The sequence below is a fragment of the Hemicordylus capensis genome, chromosome 2, assembly GCF_027244095.1.
Source record: "Hemicordylus capensis ecotype Gifberg chromosome 2, rHemCap1.1.pri, whole genome shotgun sequence".
Taxonomy (NCBI): Eukaryota; Metazoa; Chordata; class Lepidosauria; order Squamata; family Cordylidae; genus Hemicordylus; species Hemicordylus capensis.
Genome location: NC_069658.1, coordinates 227,271,571 through 227,296,124, shown reverse-complemented (window position 1 = coordinate 227,296,124; position 24,554 = coordinate 227,271,571). Strand labels below are relative to the sequence as shown.

Below are 24,554 nucleotides of genomic sequence, written 5' to 3'. Positions count from 1 at the left end.
AGTTGTTGTATGTTAGTTTTGTACTGGATGTGGGTGGGTGGGCGGTAACTGGGAATTTGCCCCATAGCTGGCCCTTCCGGAAAGTTTAATAATGTTTTCTTCACTTTCCTTTTGCTTCTATCCCCCGCTATTTTTCATTTCCCCACTCTACTGTCTCATAACCACCTTTCTCACCATTGCTTTCACACCTACAAATGCTAGAACGGCTAACCCGACATACATTGTGTTTTACAGGAGCTCAAATCAAATGTTTTTCATTCTGTTTTCTAATATACTTATGTTGAGTTTTGATGAAGACCTGTTTTGGATGGTATAAAAGGACCCCCCCACTAATGCACTAGAATGGAACTTCCCGAATGAGACTTGTCCAATGGCGTTAGCTGTCGGACCAGGTAATGGGCCTTAATAATTCAAGATCGGGAAGGGTGAGCCTGCGAATGAAACCAGCTGGGTCTAGAATATTAAGTGCTAGGGCTATAGATTCTCGGGCAATGTATATCCTTAAAATTTTCTTATGGCAGGACATATGAATGCAATTACCTTCAAAGTTAAGGGACTAGGAACACCACAAAAAAGAACCCAAATTCTTAGGTATTTAAAGAGACAAAATGTAGATGTGGCCTTCCTACAAGAAACACATATGGCAGAAAAAGACATTCACATGCTTAAACGGAGCTGGTTAGGCCATATTTTGGGGCTGGGGTCCTCTTCCAAGTCAAGAGGGGTGGCAATCCTAGTTCATAAGCGAATAATGTTCAACCCCCCTTCATGTAGAGGCAGACCCCCTAGGAAGATTTATCATTGTGGAAGTCCAGATTGGGCATAAAACCATCCTTTTGGCCCCCAATGAAGATTGCCCCTCCTTTTTTACAGCTTTACACGCTAAGCTTCTTGCAAGGGAGAACAGTAACTTAATTTATGGAGGAGACTTCAACAAGATTCTGAATCCCCTAATGGACAGGAGCACAGGGCTTTCTGTGTTATCTAAATCTCGTGTTCTGTTAAATAGTTTTAGGAAGGACTTTAGCCTCTACGATGTATGGAGATTGAAATCCCATAAGACAAGCTCTAGGATTGACTTCTGGCTCTTGTCCCCAATTTTGGGGAAACAGGTAATTGCATGTGATACTGGCCCACTCATTATCTCGGACCATGCACCTGTGGTATTAAAAATATAATTGACAGACATTGGAGACCTGAAGCAGAAACATTGGAGACTAAATACATCCCTGTTAAAGGACCCCAAATTCATTACAATGATTGGATCTGAAATTCAAGAGTTTTTGAAGTTTAACAGAAAACCTGAGACTAGCTTGGCACTTCTTTGGGATACCCTTAAGGCTTACTTACGAGGCAGAATTATAGCCTTTGCCTCATATAAAAAAAAGGAACAGCTCAAGAACATTAAAGAATTGGAAGAGAAACTCAAAGCGGCTTGGTTGGAATACAATACCAGCCCAGCCCCTCGTTCCTACTCTAGTCTTCTGAAGCTACAATATGAACTGAATCTATTACATGCCAGGGAGGCTGACTCCCTTCTAGCTTGCTCAAGGCAAACGTACTGGGAATCAGGAGAAAAAGCTTTAGAATCAAACAGTACAAAATCACTTCCATATAGCATGCATCAAAGACAGTAATGGGCATTTATATACTGATAATAAGGCAATTAATGCAGCATTTGAAAATTTTTACTTAGCACTATATAATCATGTCCCCTCCTATGGGTGTGAAGAGATCCAACACTTCCTAGATAAAATTCAGATTCCGACCCTCACTGATACACAAGCCACACATCTTGCGGCACCCATATCCTTGGCTGAAATCCAGGAAGCAATTAAAAAAATTAAACCTGGAAAGGCCCCAGGCGAGGATGGGCAGCCAGACACGCTTGGAAGGAACTGGCAAGGCAACTAAACTTTGATCCCTATGCCCACATAGATATGACACTGTGGGGTAACTCACATATATTGATAGACAAACAACCAATTTTGTGGAAACATTGGATTGATAAAGGGATTTACCGGTTATCACAGCTGAAAAATGTAAATGATAGCTACAAACCCTTTGCACTCCTGCAAGAGGAGTTCCATCTACCACCGGCATGTGCCTGGCAATATATGCAACTGAGACATACCATATCGGCTCAATTAGGTCCAGACGCCTTGGCGACCCCAGCAACTCAGCTATCTTTGGGCTTGCCATTAAGATGGCCTCTCTCCCTAAACTAAATAAGTCCCTATATGCCATTGTGCAGAGAGACACGGACCCTGGGCAGAGGCGTAACTATAGGGGGGGCAGGGGGGGCACGTGCCCCGGGCGCCATCTTTTCTGGTCACGTGGGGGGCGCCGCCATGACCAATTTTTTTTAATTTTTTTTTTTTTGTTAATACAAATGTTTCCTGCTCAGTGCAGCAGCGCTGCAGCAGTCAAGGGAGCGTGTCGGTGCCCCCTTCCCCACGAGCGGTCCCTTCCATGCCACCTGCCCCCCCCATTGCTTTGCTGGCACCTGGCGGCCAGTCAGTGGCCTGGCTTGGCGGCGGCGGCGGGCGCTTGTGAGGAAAAACCTAAGTATAATGTCATATGTTGGGGGGGGCGCGGTGGGGGGGCACCATTTCAGTGCTTGCCCCGGGCGCCGTTTCCCCTAGTTACGCCTCTGACCCTGGGTTAGATTTACAAATGGAACTTGGAACTTTCTGATAAACTGTCACCTGAGCAACGGCAAAATATTTTAAAGTAGTGTTCAATGCAGTACATTGGATCTTAAATTGCGCCTCATCCAGCAGAGGATTATTTTCAGGGCCTACTGGATTCCTCTATACCTTATGCGATTAAAAATGTCCTCAAATAGCAACTGTTGGAGATGCAACAATCCACAGGCCAATTTAACACATATGTTCTGGGAATGTTCCACAGTGCAAGGCTTCTGGAGAGAGGTCACTAAGCAAATTAACTTAGTGCTGGATTCATCTCTTGCACTGAAGGATGGAAATGCAGTTTGGGGTTTATTCCAACCAGCTGGGGCCTAAAATACAGCTCTAAACAATGGCTTTGGCGGAGCCTGCTGGTTGCCAAGAGGTCGATATTGAGGCTGTGGAAATCTCCCAATCTGCCTCGGTGAGAGGATTGGGTATAGGACCTGCTTGAGCTTGCGGCCCATGAAAAATGGGCTCTCTTAAAAGTAAATAAATTGGATAAATGGTCTGAAATTTGGGATAACTTTCTTAATCTTTTCTTAGAATAAGAATCTTTCTGACCTATCCACATCTAGTGCAATGGTGATTCTCCCTTCTTCTCCTCTTTCTTTTCCCTTCCTCTTCTTTCTGGGGGGAGGATATGGGGGCAGGGTGGGGGGCAACTTGGGCATGTTGTTGCAAAATATAAATTGTTATAAAATGTTTAAAAACATTTTAAATTTTTTTTTAAAAAAACCCTCATTATTTTGTATATATGTAACATTTCCAAATCATCAGAGCCCAGCTTTCTTCTTGCTTACTTATTTATTTGTTACACTTAATAAATGATAATAATAATAATAATAAATAGAGAAGAACTTAATTTGTTAGCTGCCCATAACAAATTGTTCTTTGGGTGGTTAAAACATACAATAAAAAACAACATATTAAATCATAACAGACAAAAAAGGAGAAAGAAAATACAAAATACAATACAGAACAGTTTAAAAACTCATTTTAAAATGAGTTAAAATGAAATAAAAGCTCATCTGAAAACAAGAATTTAAAATGCCTGGGTGAACAAAAAGGTCCTTACTTGGTGTCTAAAAGAACAAAGTGATGAAGCCAGGCGGACCTCACTGGGAAGGCTATCCTACCCAAGCCCAGCACAGTATCCCTCCAGTGGCTGTTGCTGGTATCCGCCTTATATTTCCTTTTACATTGTGAGCCCTTTGGAGACAGGGGGCCAGCTTATTTATGGAATTTTTATTTTTCAATGGAAACTGCTTTGAGAACTTTGGTTTGGAGTGTGTAAATATTCGTAGTAGTAGCATTCCATAAACGGGTGCAAACACCAAAAAGGCCCTCTCCCTAGTAGTCACCCGCCTCACCCCACTGGGCAGGGGCACCTGGTGCAGGGCCTTAGAAAATCTTATGGTTCAGGTTGGGACATAAGGGGCAAGGTGCTCCCTCAGGTAACCCAACCCCAAGCCATTTAGGGCTTTACAAGTTAAATCCAGCACTTTGAATTGAGCCCGGCAATGGACTAGGTGCCAATGCAACTCACCAGGCACTGGCGTCATATACTCAAAACATCCAGTCCCTGTGAATAATCTTGCAGCCCCATTTGGTACCAGCTACAGTTTCTGGGCTGTTTTCAAAGGCAGCCCCACGTACAATGCATTGCTGTAATCCAAGTGAGAGCTTACCAGAGCATGAGTAACTGTGGCCAAGCTAGCTCTATCCAGGTCAGATGGCAGTTTGCATATCAGCTGAAGCTGATAAAAAGCGCTCCGAGTCACAAAGGCCACTTGAGCCTCTAGTGACAATGCTGGATCAATGAACACCCACAAGCTGCAAACCTGGTCCTTTAGGGGGAATGCAACCCCAACTAGAAGAGGCTGGACATCATCCATCCGGGCAGAGGAACCACCGACCAACAGGACTTCTGCCTTGTCTGGATTGAGTTTCGGCCAGCCTATCCAATAAGGATACCAGCTGCTGAGAGATGCTAGAGAATTAACAGGGTTGCATGGCACAGTGGGGAAAGGACTTGACTAGCAAGCCGGAGGTTGCCGGTTTGGCTCCCCGCTGGTGAAACACCTATATTGGGCAGCAGCGATATAGGAAGATGCTGAAAGGCATCATCTCATACTGTGCGGGAGGAGGCAATGGTAAACCCCTCCTGTATTCTACCAAAGAAAAAACACAGGGCTCTGTGGTCGCCAGGAGCCGACACCAACTCAACGGCACAATTTACCTCTGCTCTCTCTCTCTCTCTCTCTCTCTCTCTGCATAGGTCATCCCACAGGGTGACCAAAGCAGTTTCTGTTCCAAAGCCGGGCCTGAACCCTGACTGAAATGGATCGAGACAGTCTGTTTCCTCCAAGAGCTTCTGGAGTTGGTCAAGCACTACATGCTCAAGCACCTTGTACAGGAAGAGAATACTGGCCACAGGCCTACATAGTTGTTTACATCCTCTGGGTCCAGACTGGGTTTCTTTAGGAGTGGTCAGATAATAGCTTCCTTCAATGGAGCTGAGACCTCTCTGTCTCTCTCTGAGACATTTAGACCTGCTGGACCCTGCTAAAAATTCCCTCCCAACTAGATTTAATAAGCCACGAAGGACAAGGGTCAAACATAGACGTGGTTGGCCGAACCCGACTAAACACCTCATCCACATCCTCGGGGACTTGTATCCCACACTTCATTCAGACAGCCCAGAGTGATGTACACGGCTATACAACAAACCTGTGAGATCGATTAGGCTGAGAGAGAAGTGATTGGCCCAGAGTCGCCTAGGGAGTTTTGTGGTTGAACAGGGATTTCAACTCAGGCCTCTTCAGCTGAGCTCAGCATTTTAACCACTACACCATAATGGCTTTGTGATACCTTTGCTGAAATGTGTCTTTAACCATCCTGATTTAATGTAATTGATTCTATAGTCAGACACAGATCTAAAATACATTAACATTTTAAAGAACACAGGGAAAGAGGTTCTTCTAGTAGACAAAGTTAAGACCATATCATCTGTGCAAAAGGACATTTTAAGTTCTTAGCAATAGCAATAGCACTTACATTTATATACCGCTCTATAGCTGGAAGCTCTCTAAGCGGTTTACAATGATTTAGCATATTGCCCCCCAACATTCTGGGTACTCATTTTACCAACCTCGGAAGGATGGAAGGCTGAGTCAACCTTGAGCCCCTGGTCAGGATTGAACTTGTAACTTTCTGATTACAGGGCAGCAGTTTTACCACTGCGCCACCAGGGGTTCTTCATTTCCTAACTGTATTCCTGAAATGGTCTCATCTCTGAGAGATTTAGCAAAAGGTTCCATAACTAATGCAAACAACAACAGAGAATGGGTGTCGTGGAAAAACGGACTCCATTGTGGTTTTGAGGGGGATGCTGCAGTTACTGATGGTACACAATGGCATTACTATTCTGCAAGGCGGGTCATGCACAGAAGGGAAAAAGAATGTATCTTTTTGATGGTCCGTGATTGGTTGCTGGAGGTGTGTGGGAGCATTGGGATTAGTGCATCTTTTGGATCCTATTATTTGCATAATTAATAAGACTTCTGCTTACAGGTGAAACTCGGAAAATTAGAATATCGTGCAAAAGTCCATTAATTTCAGTAATGCAAATTAAAAGGTGAAACTGATATATGAGACAGACGCATTACATGCAAAGCGAGATAAGTCAAGCCTTAATTTGTTATAATTGTGATGATCATGACACACGTGTACAGCTCATGAAAACCCCAAATCCACAATCTCAGAAAATTAGAATATTACATGGAACCAAGAAGACAAGGATTGAAGAATAGAACAATATCGGACCTCTGAAAAGTATGTATTCAGTACTTGGTTTGGGCCCCTTTTGCAGCAATTACTGACTCAATGCGGCGTGGCATGGATGCTATCAGCCTGTGGCACTGATGAGGTATTATGGAAGACCAGGATGCTTCATTAGTGGCCTTCAGCAATTCTGCATTGTTTTTTCTCATGTCTCTCATCCTTCTCTTGGCAATGCCCCATAGATTATCTATGGGGTCAGGTCAGGCGAATTTGCTGGCCAATCAAGCACAGTATACAGTATACTTTTCAGAGGTCCGATACTGTTCTTTTCTTCAATCCTTGTCTTCTTGGTTCCATGTAATATTCTAATTTTCTAAGATTGTGGATTTGGGGTTTTCATGAGCTGTATGCCATGATCATCACAATTATAACAAATTAAGGCTTGACTTATCTCGCTTTGCATGTAATGCATCTGTCTCATATATCAGTTTCACCTTTTAATTTGCATTACTGAAATTAATGGACTTTTGCATGATATTCTAATTTTCCGAGTTTCACCTGTATATATTCTGTATCCGCACATAATCGGGGCTCTCTCACTTCATGATTGATAGCCCAGCATGTGGTGATCAATAAAGCTTTGAATCTGACTAAATGTTGTGGCCCTGCTTTCTAAAAAACCCCCGGAAGCAAATTTTCTCCAACATGGGCAACCTTGACTTATTCCTCTTTCTAAATGAAATTCATTTGACAATATACCATTGCCAAGATGTGACTAAATGTTTTTTCATACATAAGCTTTATCAAATTAGTGAAATTCCCTGCAAGTCCAAACATTTCTAATGTCTGAAACAAGTGTAGTGGTTCAACTTGATCAAATGCATCTAGAGACACAGAAGCTCCCTCTTGATTGTTGTGTCTTGTCAAGATGAGATTCTTTCAAGAAAGGGGGCCAAAGCTGCTAGGAACCTTTTTAAATCTCAATTAATGCCTCTTTCTTGACACAAACACCCCGTCAGAAAAATAACAGTTCCTTCTGCAGGACCAGTCTCTGCACAGATGCTGGACCTCCCTCTCCCAAGACACGCTGGAAGGCTGAAATCTCTCTCCCTCCAGTTTGCCAGTCTCAGTGGCCGAGCATCTGCTTCAAATGCACAAGGCCCCCATTTCAGTCCCTGGCAGCATCTCCAGGTAGGACTGGGAAAACCCTCTTCCAAACTCTGAAGTGCTGCTGCCAGTCAGTGTAGAGACTACTGGCTGAGGTGGCTGAAGGGTCTAACTCCACATAAGGCAGTGTCATATCTTTGGGGTTGTCCGACAGAGCATCCTCAGGCTTGAGTTTTATTTATTGCATTTACATTCCACCCTTTCTCCCCTTCTACCTTCACAACAACCCTATGAGGTAGGTCAGATTGAGAGATCACTAGTTCAGAGTCACCCAAGGAGCTTCATTGCTGAGGGGCATTTGAGACTGAATCTTCCAGTTGCTAGTTTGGCACAAACAAGGATACCACTAACCCAATGCCTTGGCAATATCTGTACTATACTCTTACCAGCTAAGCAGACCAGCTCGATCTCTCTCTCGCAAGATCTCCATTCACACAAAGTCATTCACATGGTGTGTTGAACACAGGTACATCAGTACCCTTCCTATCTATACTACGCATTTGTTGGGTCCGTACCTAGGTATAGTTTTAACATGAATGCAGGTCTAGTCATTCACACAAACACAGATATGAGTGTGTACAGACAGCTGTACAACATCATGTCTGAACTAGGCTTTTTACTCCTCCCTTTCAAGGAGTCTTACCCAGAGAGGCCACATTCCTCCTGTTCTCCTGCATGACTTCCCTGTACAGGGTTCTGTGGTCCAAATCCAGCAGAGCACACTCCTCTTCCGTGAAATGCACAGCCACCTGCTCAAAGCTCACCTGGCCCTGCAAGAGAGGAAGGAAACATGCTCACCCTCGAAGAAGGCATAATGGTTGCTTCCTTGAAGCAGAATCCACAAGAGTTGTTCAGGAAAAGTGCTGTGAGAAGGGCAGGGTCATCTATTATATTTATAGAGAGCCCCCCCCTTTTTTAAACTAAAAAGGCTACTGATATTGTTTAAATAGAAAAAGAAGTGGGGGGGAATGGTGTCCTGTCACAAATGGGGTACAACTAGAAACACACAGTGGAGATACCAGCAACTACCCCTGGAAAAGATGCTCTCATGAGATGAAGACACACACTTACTCCCCGCACACACCCCACTCAATACTTGAAAGCCCACCGTTTCAAAGGCACCTCCCCGTCTGGTTAGTCAGATTCAAACCTTCACAAGATTCAAGGCTTTCTAGTCAGCAGCTTTGATGGAAGCCAAAGGAAAAAGGGCCACTTGCAGCCCTCGTGGGGTGTCCAAGGAATAGGGCTTGTCATTCTCCATTCCCAACAATCCCTCCAATACCTTCTTCGGTGGGCTTGAAGCATCTTCCATCCCACCGGGCAGAAGTGAGGGCTGAGAAGGCCCTGGCAACGTCACTCCAGCACCTGCAAAGGACACAAAAGTGATATAGGAGAATAAGAGAGAGAGAGAGAGAGAGAGAGAGAGAGAGAGAGAGAGAGAGAGAGAGAGAGAATGAGAATGAGAATCTTGGGGTATAGAGTTAAAAAAATTCTCATGTTGACTTTGTGCAGAATTCAAAAGGCTTTGACACATCAGGTTGATGACAGTCAAAACACAATATATTGTCTATTTAAAGTGTGGGAGAGGCTGGAGAAAAGGGTCTGCTGCCACCCCCATCCCCAAAGGGGAACATAAAAGCAAGGCAAGGATTCCAGGTGCTCTCCTTCTGTGAAATATATCAGACAGGGAAATGGGCAAGATATTTTAAAAGGAGTGGGAGACGTGTTGGGGAAATGCCCACTCGGGATGATTTTTCCAAAGTAAAGATACATTGGGATGGAGAGCCAGTCTTGCAGTAGTAAGCATGAATTGGCTTGAACAGAGTTCATGTTTATTTGCATTTGGATGGGTCGGAGACATGGGAGCCCTCTCTGCCGTAAGAGATTCCCCTTAGGAGATGGGGTCATGGCTCAGTGGGCCACAGGGTGCTTTCATGCAAAAGGTCCCAGGTTCAATCATGGGCAGAAGGTAGGGCTGGGAGAAACTCCTGCCTTTAAAACCTTCCTCGGGCTTTAACTAACTTTCTGCTGCAGGCAAGCCTCCTTTTATTCTCTTTCCCCCCTCCAACCTTTCTAAACAAACCAATCAAACTAAACTCAAGTTCCCTCCAGTTTTTAACTATAGCCATTCAAATCAAACCCTCTCTTCCCTCCAAAATTTAAACATCCCTTTCTGACCAAACGGTAGAACAGCGACTGTGAATTGTTGACCCCTGCAGAGCTTCTTAATACAGAACACAGGGAGGAAGCAATCACATGTATAATACAAACATCAGAAAAGCACAAAGGGGAGGTAAAGGCCTCATTCCTTCACAGGGGTATCTGAGAGAGGGGGGGAAATAAGGTGGCACCCGCCCCATACCTCCTTACCCAGCAAGGTGGCCCCACTGCTGCCCTCCTGGGGGATCTCCTTGGACAGAGGCCTCTGCCTGGTGCCTGATGGAGCCTTCTCGGCCTCAGGGAAGTCAGGGGCCACTTCCGACAACAGTCCTTGCACCTGAGACAGACAGAAAGAGAGAATCCCAACAGGGAGCAGGAAGGAAGGCATTAGAAAGGGAACGGGGCAGGAAGGTCCCAGAGGAAACTGCCTCATACTGAATCAGATTAATAATAATAATAATAATAATAATTGATTTCTATACCGCCCTTCCAAAAATGGCTCAGGGCAGTTTCCAGAGAGAGATAACAAACAAATAAGATGGCTCCCTGTCCCCAAAGGGCTCACATTCTAAAAAGAAACATAAGACACACACCAGCAACAGTCACTGGAAGTACTGTGCTGGGGGTGGATAGGGCCAGTTACTCTCCCCCTGCTAAATAAAGAGAATCACCACGGTAAAAGGTGCCTCTTTACCCAGTTAGCAGGGGTCTGGTCAAAGTACGTAGTATGTCCATTTATATACTGCCTTTGTTAAATCTAGCTCAGTATTGTCTATACTGACTGGCAGTGACTTCTTCTCCAAGGTTTCAGGCAGGAGATGCCAGGGATGGAACTGGGGGCATTCTGCATGCAATCAGATGCCCTGCCACGTCTTCAAGAAGACCCCTAACTCAAGAAGGGGTTGAAGTTGGTGGATCATGTAATTTAGCTTTCTCTTAATGTTGTGAACTGCTTTGGGTGCCTTTTTCAAGGCAGAAAGGTGGTATAAAAATGTAACAAATAAATAAATACATACATAAATACATAAATAAATCATCTCCATGAATGATTTCCAAGTTGCTTTTTTATGCCACATCTGGCTCCTTTTTCAGGATCTCCACATTCTGAGGCCTCTGCAGCTTCCAGGATAAACTGCTCTCTCACCTGCTGTTCTTCCTGCCTCTGGTCTTCTGCCTGGCTCAGGAGGAAACCTTCTGCCAGGGCCACTGCCTGGGAACTGGTCTCTGCTCCACACTCTCTGACCCAGCTCTCCATTTCCGGGGGCAGGATGCTCAAGAACTGCTCCAGGATCACCAGGTCCAGCATCTGAGCTTTTGTGTGTTTTTCTGGCTTCAGCCACTGACAGCAAAGGCTGTGGAGTCGGCTGCAAACCTCTCGGGGCCCCTTGGTCTCCTGGTAGCAGAAGTGCCTGAAGTGCTGGCGCTGGGCCTCTGAGCTGGCAGTATCCTCTCCTGGAATCTTGTGCTCGGGTTTGTCCCAGAATTCCCCACTGCTTCCAACCTCACAGCCTCCAACTACTTTAGGGCCCACGGAGTTAGCATCTTCCATCTTTGCTCTGCCGTGCAAGGAAGGCAGCGTCCAGGAATACCCAAAGCTCTCCTTGCTCTCCAGCCAGATTTCTCTCTTCAATCAAGAGCTCTCCAGGCAGATGAGCTGATTAACTTCCGTGTAGCCAACCTCCTTCTTTCCTCCAGCATTACATCCTGTCATGCAGCTGGATGGAAGTTTGAAGATTCTAGCTAGTGACTTTCCCTGTAAGAAAAGCAGACAAATCTCAAGTCTTTCACCTGGCAGGCACTGGCCAAACCTTTCCAGTGCATTCTGGCCACTGGGCTGTCCCTACAACACCCCCCACATGCAGCCCCTCCATCTCCCTGCCTACCCTTGAGCTCCCCTCTCACTATTGGGGAGCTGCCCCCATCCAGCTACTATGTCCCAGCTGAAGCGGCCCCTCCCTCCCCCTCACCTGCCACCGCAGAGCGACCAGGGACCACCTTGCTCTGAGGGGAGGACAGAAGAAACAAGGGAGACTGAGGCCCACGTAAACATGTACATGTGTGGCTTGATAGATTGTTCTTTATTTAAGTTTTCTGTAAACCCCTTTGGGAGGTTCACACCTGAAAAGCAGTATATACGTGCAAAATAAATAAATAAAATATTGCTGTTCCTTCTAGTGATTCTGAGCTCAAAAATTCTAAGGAGAGTGGCTCGCTCTTGACAAACGGCGGAGGATGTTCACATGTGTAGGATACAGAGATCCCAGCCCCAGCTTCTTCTCCCCATTCCCAACAGAGCTCTCCCTGCCTCGGTCCTCCCCACTTGCCTGCCTGGCATCTTCTGCTGCACCGCATAGGCTCCCTGCTCTTCCCACATCCCAAGGGGCCCACTTTGGAAAGAGCATCCGCTCCAGAAGGCCCCAGCTTCAACCTCTGGCAGCCTCTCCAGGCACCGGAGGAGACACAGCCCCTCCCCTTGCTCTGCCCACATCCAGGGGGAGGGCAAACACCCCGGCCACCACCTCCCAAGGACCAGAGTCAGAGCCGCCACCACCTCCCAAGGACCCCAATGTGCCTCCCAATGGACCCCAATCAGAATCAGAGCTACGACCTCCCAAGGACCCCAATGAGCAGTCCCTGTTTCAGGCCAACACAGCCCGCTCGAATCTCTCCCTTTATTACCCCTTGGAGGACTGACTCTGCTGGGGAAGGAAACGAAACGAAGCTCCCCCCCCCCCGCCCCCCGCTCCTTTCCTTTGCACTTGGCAGATCATGTCGGACCGGAGCAAGACAGTCCCCATTTGCCAGCAGGGCTCAGTTCCCCCGCAGCTCTGCAAAAGCTGCAGCTGGGCCTTGAAAGGCAGAGTGGGGGAGGCAGGTGGTCTCCCCATTAGGGCCACAGAACAAAGCCTTCAATGCAGGATCCTTCCCTTTGGTCTGTTCCTGAGAACTCCCCACCCCACTTCCTCCTCCTCCTCCTCTGGGCTTCCCCACACAGTGTAGCCTCCTGGGGAGCAGAGTGCAAACCTCAGCTCCTTAAAGCCACCCCCTCCTGTCCCATTTCCAGCCACCACATCCTCGAAGCTCTCCCCTTTCCAGGAGGGCACAAGGAGGGCCACTTGGATCACCCCTTGGGAATCCGCCTCCTCCAGTCTCCCCCACCCTTGGCTGCCCAGAGAAGGACATGCAGGTGGCAGGCCTGTCAGGGGAAGAAATCGCTCCTCAGAGCACTCAAGCATCAATAGTTAGAATAACTTCTGGTCCTGGGGAGGGGTTCACCAGTCCGTAGGCTGTTCTGGCTGAGTTCTTTAGCCGCAGGAGGAAGTAACTTTCCTAGGGAGCAAGAGGTTGCTGATTCGAATCCCCGCTGGGAAAGATAAGTTACTAATGTTTGTTACCTCACTATTACTCCATTACAAGCAACAGTCCTACTCTCCGTAAAAGATCATCCTAACAGAAAATTACTGGTTCCAGCATCCAGTCAGACATACGAACTGACCAATCAGTCGGCAGAACGGATGATTGACTTGAGCTTTCTAAACTGTACCCCCAGCCAATCCACAGTTATCCATACAAGACATCAGTGGCAGGAACAAAGACAAGGTCTAGAGACATAAATCCCAGCCCTTTGAACCCATGTGACTTATTAGAGCTCCGCCCCGGGTCGGGGGAGTTGTCCTCTGGGAGACACTGAGTCAAATAAAATGTGTTCACTGGTCAGGTTTCCTAGCATTGGCAGCTGGTACCCACTGATTCTCATTAGGAGGAGACAGGCGTGGAGCGAGGCTGGCAGTGGCCCATGTTCGGCCACGGTGGCCCCAAACCTGCGTCTGACACAGAGAGCGTGGTCTGCCTCCCAAGTGGGGCCACACGGACCTGTTTTGAAGGGAGATCGGCCCACGCTGCTTTGGGCAGTGTGGGCCAGAGTGACTCTCCCTGCCTTTAAAGGGAGATGCAGCGCAGACCAATTTTGTTTCCAGACAGGCATGCACAGCCCCATTTGGGAGCAAAATAACAGCCCCCATATCGGATGTCAGATGCGGGGGATGGGTCGGGGCCGTGAGGCGCAGGCCCTGACTGGTGGCAGCCCGGGTTCTTTGAACTTGTTTGCCCAATGGTGGCTCCGCCCCTGGGAGGAGAACTGGTCTTGTGGGAGTGAGCATGAATGGTCCTTTTTGCTAAGCAGGAGCCACCTTTCTTTGCATTTGGATGGGTAACTGCAAGTGAGTATTGTGAGATATTTGGGGATGGAGCTATAGCTCAGTGGGAAACCATTTGCATGCAGAAGGTCCCAGGGTCAATTGCTGGCAGCTTCTTCAGACAGGGCTGGGAGAGACTCCCACTTGGAAGTTTGGAGAAGCCTCTGCCAGTCAGTGTAGATGAGCGTTTCTCAACATTTTTTGGAGTCATGGACCGATACATCCTTTGTGCAGTTTCCAGGACCAGCAGTTAGTAAAGGGGTCACCCCCCTCGCCCCCACCCCCAGGCACCCCCCAAAAACAATTTCAAGCCGGGGGGGCACCACCGCTGGGAGCTCTCCAGAGCTCATTTCTAGGCAGGCAGCCCTCGCTGCTGGGATAACACTTATTTAGCTTCCTCAAAAGGAACATTATCCCAGAAGTGAGGGCTGCATGCCTAGAAATGAGCTCCGGAGAGCTCCCAGCAGCGGTGCCCCCCACTGGCTCGAAGTTGTTTGGTGTCGGGATTAATTCCTCATGGACCAGCACTCAACATCTCATGGACCGGTGGTTGATAAACACTGGTGTAGATCATGCTGAGCTAGATCGACAAATGGATATCTGAAGGAGCACCTGCTTCCTAGGGCTGCTGCCTGCTTGACAAGGCCACCTGAAGGTGTTCTGCTCCATGTGCCAAAGGTGAGAGAGGCTTGGCTGTCGAGCACACTGGACGGGGCCTTCTCAGTCATTGCCCCAGGAGCTTTTTCAGACAGCAGGCTTTACCATGAGGCTTTACTGCGGGGCAAAACGGATACTCCAACACAAAAAGTGGATTTTTATACCCCAGACATAAGTCAGGCTCGGTTCCAATATGGAGGGGAAAACCCGAATCGTGTGTGAAGTGGTCTCTGAAATATCACGGTAAATCAGGCCTTGAACCCTGCACATGAACCCTCCCAAAGTAAGGTTGCGGTAAAGTCACCATCTGAAAAAGCTCCAGGCTTTGGAATGCTCTCCTGGCTGGCATCACTGCCTTCTGTCAGTTTTTTTTTTTTTAAGAAATCAAGACATGGCTCTTCACCCAGGCTTTTATATGAGAGTACAGTTTTTATTGCTTCTGCTTTGTGTTTCTGTTTTATATTAGTTTTTTAAACTTTTAAATATATATTATTTTTTATATTTAATGTTTGTACTTGTAATTTCTACTTTAACTGTGCATTGTTTTAATTATATTGAAAATTTAACATATTAAATATATTAAATATAATTATAATGAAATATATTTAATTATAATGAAACGTGCTATAGAAATGGAACAATAAATAAACTTGGAATTAATTCCCAGTGACTGCTGTGGGTATTGACCCATGCATATCTATGTTGCTTATTGTTTCAACTTTGCAGATGCTCCATGTTCATAAAAGTAATTTAATGAGAGGTTATGTGATGAAGCGTGATGGGAAGGATGGGGGGGGGTTCCTCTTGCTCCTCCTTTGGGGCTCAGAGCTATCCTCCTGACTCCACAGCCAGGGATTACATTTGTCTGCTTCCCCAGTGCCTCTGGGCAGCCCCTTAGCATGCGTCTTTGGAACCCTAAATATTCCAAGCCTCTTACCTGGAGGAGCCACCCACCTCTCAGTCCATCTTTCAGTGTTGCAGGGGAAGGACCAGAGGCAATGGGGTTACCCTGGTGCGAGGCAGGCTGAGGGTTGACACCAAGGAGGACTGCCAGACTCTGCTAACAGCGGCGCCCTGGGAAGATTCAGGGACCCTGGGTATTGCTGGGAAGAGGCCAGAGAACCTTTGGGGACAGGGAACCATCTTATTTATTATGTATTTATTTTTCAGTGTAAACCACTTCAAAATCTTGTGTGAAAAGTGTGTGTGTGTGTGTTCTTTTTGTTGGTCCCAAAACTCCTGGCCTCCAGTTTCACAGGATGAGCCCCGGTTCTAGTGTTGTGAGAGAGGGAGAAAAATTTCTCTCTGTCCATTCTCTCTACTCCAGGCATAATTTTATAGACCTCTGTCATGTCTCCCCACAGCCACCTCTTTTCCAAACTAAAAAGCCCCAGATGTTGTATCCTTACTGCATAAGGAAGTTGCTCCAGGCCCGTGATCATCTTGGTTGCCCTCTTCTGCACCTTCTAGCCCTTGTGGAAGTGGAGTTATGGAGCAAAATGTGTGGTCACCATTCTGCTCAACCGCTCAACTTGCATGAAGGCAGGTTAGGGAGAGGTTCACAAGTACAGTAACCCCTGAGGAATGTTGAAACAGGGAAACATGTCCAAAAGGTTTATTTAGGAAGTTACATACTTGGATAGGAAAACCGGTGTCCCTGAGCTTTATGTCTTCATAGTGCAAGATCAGAAAAAGGATGGAGGAAAGGCAAAACTACAACCAACAGGTAGGAAGGGGAGCCCTGAGAGTATCAGTCTACCAAAAAGTCCTATAAGTGGCTTGTTTCATGGCAGAAAATGACAAAAACTTCTGGAACAAACAATATATAATTTATTCATTTGTTTGTTTATGAACGCACTATGCTCAAGTTGATTTGCAACCCAGAAGGCCTGAGAACTGTGAAGCATGTGTTGTGCTTTTTATTTTTATTTCTTTAGAAATGCATTACACGTCCAAGCTGGTTGGCCATGTCCAAAAACCTCACTCACACTATTGACACTGTATGTCATCAATGAGTATGATTCTTTAAGGTTATGAAATGTTAAGGAGGCCCCACACATGCTGATTCGCCCCCAGCCTCGCACCCCCCTAGGGACGGCTCTGGCCACACTCTCTGAAGTTGGGCTGCTTAAAGTGGTTATGATGAGCTGCCCAAACACAGTGCCTCGCCTTACTTCCCACAACATCCACACACTAGACAGAAGTCTAGAGGGGAGGAAAACAGATGTCTGAAGGTGCAAAGATCCACCTGCCTAACCCGCCAGTTGTAGCCCCCTCTGGTGGTGGCACCAGAAACAAAAAACCGAGAGGGCCCAGAAGGGACAAGATGCATTTCTGCGGTGGGCAAGCTGTGGGTCCCACATGTTAGATTTCTGAAACAGAAAAGGGCGGCAGCTGGGGTGGGGGCTACCTTTCTGAGGGATGCTGTTGTATTAGTTGCAGAACCAACTAATACAAAAAAATCAATGAAGAACTTTAATCATTGCACATAGCAATACTGAGTCTTAAAACTATTTAAGAGGTAGCAAATTAGCATTATGAACTCTTTGGATATTCATGCTTCCATTGTTTTAGTATATTATGGGCGTCTGTTAGCTACTTTGGGTATGCTGTTTTGAAAATGGAAAGGTAGGAAAGAAAATTTATTACAGATAAATCTTATATAGTGGATGATGCTCTGCTTGACCTCGTTCTCTCTTTTTACAAACGTATATACCAGAATCGTTTGGTCTCCCCAATGCAGATGATAATTACATCACCTTTTCATTGAGAGCAACTGAACAGCTTCATGTCACTGCCAAAGTGTTGGAAGGGAGTAAATGCAAATGGATAGTGGGTATCATAAATTCCTGTTTATAGCTAGACAAATAAATGACTGTCTCTTGAAAATGGACCTACTTGTACGGTTAAAGATTAAAGGGATGTTTATAGTAGGGATGTGCAAAACATTTCGGGCACAGAACGATCTGTGCCCGAAACGAACAATTTCAGGTGATTCGGGGCCGAACTGAATCACCCCCGATGTCCCCCGATATTTTTCGGGCACGAGCCGAATCATCCGAATTTCGGGCACGAAAAATTCGGGTGATTCGGTTCACGGTTGATTTTTGGTGAATTTTTAAAGTTTTAGTGACTTTGGGGCAGTTTGGGGGCATAGCATGGGATCTGGGCAAAAGGAGTGGGGTGGGGTGGTAGTGCCTAATGGGTGCAGGCTACCACCCCAATTTCAGGGGGATTGGGCCAAGGGCTGATTTTTGGTAAATTTCTGAAAATTTCATGTCTTTGGGGCAGATTGGGGCATATTGGGGCAGAAAGTGGGGCCTGGGGCAGAATAGTGGGGTGGGGTGGTAGTGCCTCATGGGCTCAGGCTACCACCCCAATTTCAGGGGGTTTGGACAAAGGGCTGATTTTTTGAGAATTTTTGAAGTTTTAGTGACTTTGGGGCAGTTTGGGGGCAGAAAGTGGATCTACCCCAAAATAGTGGGGTGGGGTGGTAGTGCCTCATGGGTGGAGGCTACCACCCCCATTTCAGGGGGATTGGGCAGAGGGCTGATTTTTTGAGAATTTTTGAAGTTTGGGTGTCTTTGGGGCAGATTGGGGGCAGAAAGTGGATCTGCCCCAAAGGAGTGGGGTGGGCTGGTAGATAGTGCCTAATGGGTGGAGGCTACCACCCATCCCCAATTTAAGAGTGATTGGGCAGAGGGGTGAATTCTGGTGAATTTATTTTTATGAGGTTTGTCTTCATAAGGTGAAGTGTGCTAAATTGATTACTTCCTCATATTCATAGTAAAGGAAAGTGTGAAAAAGTGAAAGTGGGGTCATGAGAGTTGTTTAATTGAAAAAAATCTCATTTGCTATGATAGAATGAGAATTCACACCTCAGAAGTTTTTTCTGAGGTGTGAATTCTCATTCTATCATAGCAAATGAGATTTTTTTCAATTAAACAACTCTCATGACCCCACTTTCACTTTTTCACACTTTCCTTTACTATGAATAATATGAGGAAGTAATCAATTTAGCACACTTCACCTTATGAAGACAAACCTCATACAAATAAATTCACCAGAATTCACCCCTCTGCCCAATCACTCTTAAATTGGGGATGGGTGGTAGCCTCCACCCATTAGGCACTATCTACCAGCCCACCCCACTCCTTTGGGGCAGATCCACTTTCTGCCCCCAATCTGCCCCAAAGACACCCAAACTTCAAAAATTCTCAAAAAATCAGCCCTCTGCCCAATCCCCCTGAAATGGGGGTGGTAGCCTCCACCCATGAGGCAATACCACCCCACCCCCACTATTTTGGGGCAGATCCACTTTCTGCCCCCAAACTGCCCCAAAGTCACTAAAACTTCAAAAATTCTCAAAAAATCAGCCCTTTGTCCAAACCCCCTGAAATTGGGGTGGTAGCCTGAGCCCATGAGGCACTACCACCCCACCCCACTATTCTGCCCCAGGCCCCACTTTCTGCCCCAATATGCCCCAATCTGCCCCAAAGACATGAAATTTTCAGAAATTTACCAAAAATCAGCCCTTGGCCCAATCCCCCTGAAATTGGTGTGGTAGCCTGCACCCATTAGGCACTACCACCCCACCCCACTCCTTTTGCCCAGATCCCATGCTATGCCCCCGAACTGCCCCAAAGTCACTAAAACTTTAAAAATTCACCAAAAATCAGGATTTTGCCCAATCCCCCCGAAATTGGGGTGGTAGACTCTACCCATTGGGCACTACCACCCCACCCCAAAATTTTGCCCCTGGGCCCCTTTTTACCCCCCGCATCAATTCGGATTCAGATTAAATCCGAATCCGAACCGAATCAAGGGTGATTCGGGTGACCCAGATTCGGGCACAAAACAGAACAGGGGTGATTCGGTTCGGGTCCGAGCCGAATCACCCGAAATCCTGAATTGCACACCCCTAGTTTATAGTGCCCTTAAAACAACCCTTTAAAAATAGGCACATTGTAGTGCTTCAGCTGCAGTCTTAACTCATTCCCATTATTGAACACAGCCTGTTCTTTATCAGCCCAAACAAGTTGAGTGTGCGGTTAACCATACACACCAAAATATTCTTGGTGCTTTTATTTTGAAGCTGCAGTGAAGTCAAGCAACTGAGTTCGGAAGTGTTTTGTTTTTAGGTGCCCCCAGAGCCTTTTGCTCCAGGGGTCTCCTACCTACTCCATGTCTCTCCTCACAAACACACCCAAACTGGATGAGTTGTGCGTTTCCCACACCAGAAGTTAATCAGTAGCCCACACAGTTTCAGGATTATTTTTTAAAAAGACCTCCCAGATAGCGACAATGTCCTCTTCCCTTCCAAGTACTTTGTCACAAACCAGTTAGCAAGAAGAATTTCAGACGCAGGGATGACTGAGGGGAGAAACACAAGCATTTAAAGGCTCCTTGTGCTAAAGGGCACTTTCCTCCTCCCCCAAAAGGGGTTCATTACACACCTTAAAGGTTTGCTCTAAGAAGATCCCCAATAGCTTTTCGAACTGCTCACGAGGGAAATATTCAGATTCCAGGGGAGGCGGATTCCGACCGAGACGAGAGACCTCGAGGGGACTGTTGGAAGTAAAGGACTTTGCGCTGTCTCTTTGCCTCAGACAGTGGAGGACAGACTAGTAAGTCAGAGGGCTAGAAGGTCAAAGACATTTGGTCATCACTTCCCACTGCTCTGATGCTATCCCTTTGAAATGTAGATTGCTAATCTTAGGGGATTCAACTTCCTTCCTCCTTCTCTCTCTTCCTACCTGGCTGTTGACCTTGCAACATGGCAAGTCTCTTGCCCTGCACCATATGTGCAGAGAAGATGGTGAATCCATCTGCATCCATTTAGATAGATAGATTAGAGATCCTAAATCCTCACTTTCCTATCTAGAATGGAGTTCCTTAATAAATACCTTTTATATTGATTTGAAACAAGCAATTGGCTCCAAGTTACTTTACTCTTAGCACACATGCATGCATAACTAAATCCGCTGTGTTTGTGCCTCTGTGCACTCTGCTATATTGAAAAAGGGATTCTCTCACCACAGAGAATTTCCAACAGGTTATGGGCTCCAGCCAGTTATGGGAGCAGTATTTTGAGCTGCGTGTGCTGCAACTAGAGAGTTAGGTTTGTTCCAGGAGATCCATTGAGATCTAGCGTGGACACTTTGAATTGCTAATCTACAGCAACTGCCTTTTGGAGCTGGTGAGCATGGCTGCATACCTGGAGGGAAAACTCAGGCTTACCATCCTGGAAGCGGATAATTACTTGGAATGGAAGACTCGACTGAGGATTGCACTGAAAGCAGAGGGACTCCACCAAGTTACTGAGGAAGACCCCCCGCCAGATGGAACCTCGGACGCTGAGAAAAAGGAGAAGGAACTCTGGCTAATTAAGGACCGAAAATCACAAGCGATGATTGCAGCTTCCGTGAGTAAAACTTTCCTTTATGCTATTTGTGATCTTGGAACCTCAAAGGAGATGCTAAACAAGCTAGATTCTATGCATATGAGGAAAGGATGGGCATACACGTTTAATTTACGCCGAAAATTGCAAGATCTCCAATATAAAGATGGGGACTGTTTCTCTACTTTTATTGGGACTTTGGAAGATTTCTTTTTTCAATTTAGACAAGCAGGAGAGGAATTTACAGAGAGTCAAAAGCTGGAGACTCTGTTCTTGAGCTTGCCTGCTTCCTATAGCACTATAATTGGGCAATTGGAAACCCACACCAATCTAAACTTTGATAAGGCTGTAGAAACATTGTCTTCGGAGGCAAACCGAAGAAACCTTTTAAACTCACGCTATGAAAGTGAACTGGCTAGCAACTTTGCTCTTAAAGCAACAATTGATCATTCCAGACGTAACCCGAGATGGGGAGGGAATGCTGGAGGAAATGCTGCAAGAGGGAACCGCATGGGCACCTCACATTTGCATACAAAGAGAGCCGATTACACCAGAGAAACTCAGCCCAGAGAGAGAGGTCACATGACCGCCAGTGCTGAAATGAGGTCAGCTGGAAACAAAGCCTTCAGGTGTTTCCTATGTAACGAATTTGGCCACCGGGTGGCGCATTGTCCCAAGAATCAGACCAGGAGGTCTGGGAATATCAGTCAAACAAAGGAGAATGAAAATAGAGATTCCAAGTATACAGACAGACATTTCAACAAGAACTATAGTGTTAATTTAATGAAAAATAATGAAAAGCTGATTTTAGATTCTGGGTCATCTGTCCATATTTCTAAAAATCTAAGTTTCTATACTGAACTGTTTGATATTCCTGAAGAGACTGTTTATTTGGGCAATAATACTACAATTAAAGCAAAGAAAAAGGGCGAAGGAATTTTATATTGCAAATTGCTGGATGGATCTGTTAAACCATTTTTTCTGAGAGATGTTTTGTATATCCCTGAATTCTCAAGCTCCTTGATTTCAATATCCAAGCTAGAGCAACAAGGCTGTGAATTGTATATTAAAAATGGACAATGTGTTGTTACCCAGAATGGAGAAGTTTGCCTTGTGGGCTCGGAATTTCAAGGTCTTTATCATGTGGAAGAGCAATTTACAGACAGAGAAAGACCAGCCCAGTCCAGACCTGAGGCATACCAGCCTAATGTAATGAACCTAGCCAAGTTGTGTCAGCATGGAAACTGCTTACAATTATGGCACAGAAGACTAGGACACAGAAGTTTTGAATCAATTCAAAACATGAAGGAACAGGGATTAGCTAATGGCATTGATTTTGTACCATGTGACACTGTAACTAACTGTGTTTCTTGTCTCGAGTTCAAAGCAGTAAACAAGCCATTCCCAAAGCAGAGTGAAAGGAAGACGAAAGGACCCTTGGATCTGATCCACAGTGACATATCTGGACCACTACCAGCAACCATAGGTAATCATAAATATTTTCTAACTATAACAGATGATTTCTCACGATACACGTGTGTTTATTTACTGAAGGAAAAATCAGAGATGCTGGAGAAATTAAAACAATATGTGGCGATGGCAAGCAACAAATTTGGCTGGAAGCCAAAGATCCTGCGCACAGACAATGGAGGAGAATACATGTCCAATGCTACACAGCAGTTCTTGAGAGAACATGGAATTGTGCATCAAACTACGGTGCCTTACTGCCCGCCCCAAAATGGAATCGCAGAAAGAATGAACAGAACTCTACTGGACATGGTAAGATGCATGCTTGCTGACGCACACCTCCCACAGAAATTCTGGGGAGAAGGCATCATGACTGCTACATACATACACAACAGAATGAACACAAAACCTATTGAAACAACACCTTATGAACTTTGGCATGGTCATAAGCCGTCCCTGACGCACCTGCGTGTCTTTGGAAGCACGGCTTACTCATACATCCCAAAGGAAAAAGGGACTAAGTTAGGGCCTAGGGCCACAAAAGGGATTTTTGTAGGCTATGCAGCACAATCCAAAGCCTACAGAATTCTGGATCCTGACACCAACAGGATAACCATAAGCAGAGCAGTGTGTTTTGAAGAGGATGAAAAAGCTACACCTTCAGAGGGGGCCTACACTGAAGCAAGCAACCAGACCAAGCACCCTGATGACTGGATTATGCTTCCTGATCTCAGAGGAACTGAGGAGGAGGAGGAGACAGCAGATCCAGATCCAACCACACTTGACACAGAGACCCCCAGCGATCCACCAGATGCACCTGAGGTGATAGAAGAGACCACAGAGGGTGAGGTGAGGTGATCAACGCGCTCAAACAGAGGTGTTCCAGCTCCGAGGCTGTCCTACCTCGCAAGAACAGCGGAACAACCAGAACCTTCATCATGGGAGGAAATATCCCAGCTACCACAACCAGAAGCCCAGAAGTGGAAACAGGCTGCAATTGAAGAGCTTGAGGCTCTACAGAAAAACAAAACCTGGACTCTTACTAAGTTACCACAAGGAAGAAAAGTTATTGGCTGCAAATGGGTTTTCAAACTCAAACATGATGCTGATGGTGAGATTCAGCGCTACAAAGCCAGATTAGTAGCAAAAGGATATTCACAAAAATATGGAGAAGATTATGATGAAACCTTTGCACCAGTGGTTAAACATACCACAGTAAGGACTCTGTTAAGTATTGCTGCTAGCAAAGGAATGCATGTTGAGCACCTAGACGTGAAAACTGCATTCTTGCATGGTGAACTAGAAGAGGACATTTACATGCAACAACCACCAGGTTTCTTACAGGAAGGCAAAGAGGACTATGTATGCAAACTGCAAAAGAGCATTTATGGTTTAAAACAAGCTGCCAGAGCATGGAATATAAAACTGAATGATATGCTGCTTCAAGCAAACTTCAAAAGAAGTGAAGCTGATCCCTGCCTGTACACGAGATGCAGAGATGGGAAATTGACTTACATTTTGGCGTATGTTGATGATTTGATTTTTGCCTATGAAAATCCAGATGACAGCAAGGAAATAATGGATCATCTGAACAAAGAAGTGGAAGTCAAGCAACTTGGCAACATTGCACACTACTTGGGCATTCAAGTACAAAGAGAGAAAGATGGAAGTTTCCTGATCAACCAAGAAGAGAAAATTAAAGACTTGATAAACTTGCTCAGACTGGAAAATGCAAATCCTACACCAACTCCAATGGAAGTGAACTACATAAAGCAAGAAGATCAAACTGAGCCACTATCTGACAACCATAGATATCGTGAAGCATTGGGTAAGCTTTTATACATTACTACACTCACTAGGCCAGATATTAGTACAGCAGTTGGTTTACTTTGTAGAAAGACTGCATCACCAACAGTCAAGGACTGGAATGCAATGAAAAGACTTGTTAGGTACCTAAAGGGTACTGCACACTTTAAGCTCAAGCTGCCAGCTAATAGTGAACCAAAACTAGAAGCATACGTAGATGCAGAC

General features: G+C 45.8%; 1 protein-coding gene across 1 annotated transcript in view; it reads right to left on the bottom strand.

Annotated features, from left to right (window-relative positions):
• Positions 1-13,389, bottom strand: part of LOC128342000 (zinc finger protein 91-like) — a 42,872-nt gene extending 29,483 nt beyond the window's left edge. The window contains 5 exon segments of the mRNA XM_053288776.1: positions 8,287-8,413; positions 8,926-9,008; positions 10,014-10,140; positions 10,948-11,556; positions 13,199-13,389. Of these exon segments, the coding sequence (XP_053144751.1) occupies positions 8,287-8,413; positions 8,926-9,008; positions 10,014-10,140; positions 10,948-11,352 (742 nt within the window). The 5' untranslated portion in view covers positions 11,353-11,556; positions 13,199-13,389.
• Between the last annotated feature and the right edge of the window lie 11,165 nt (positions 13,390-24,554).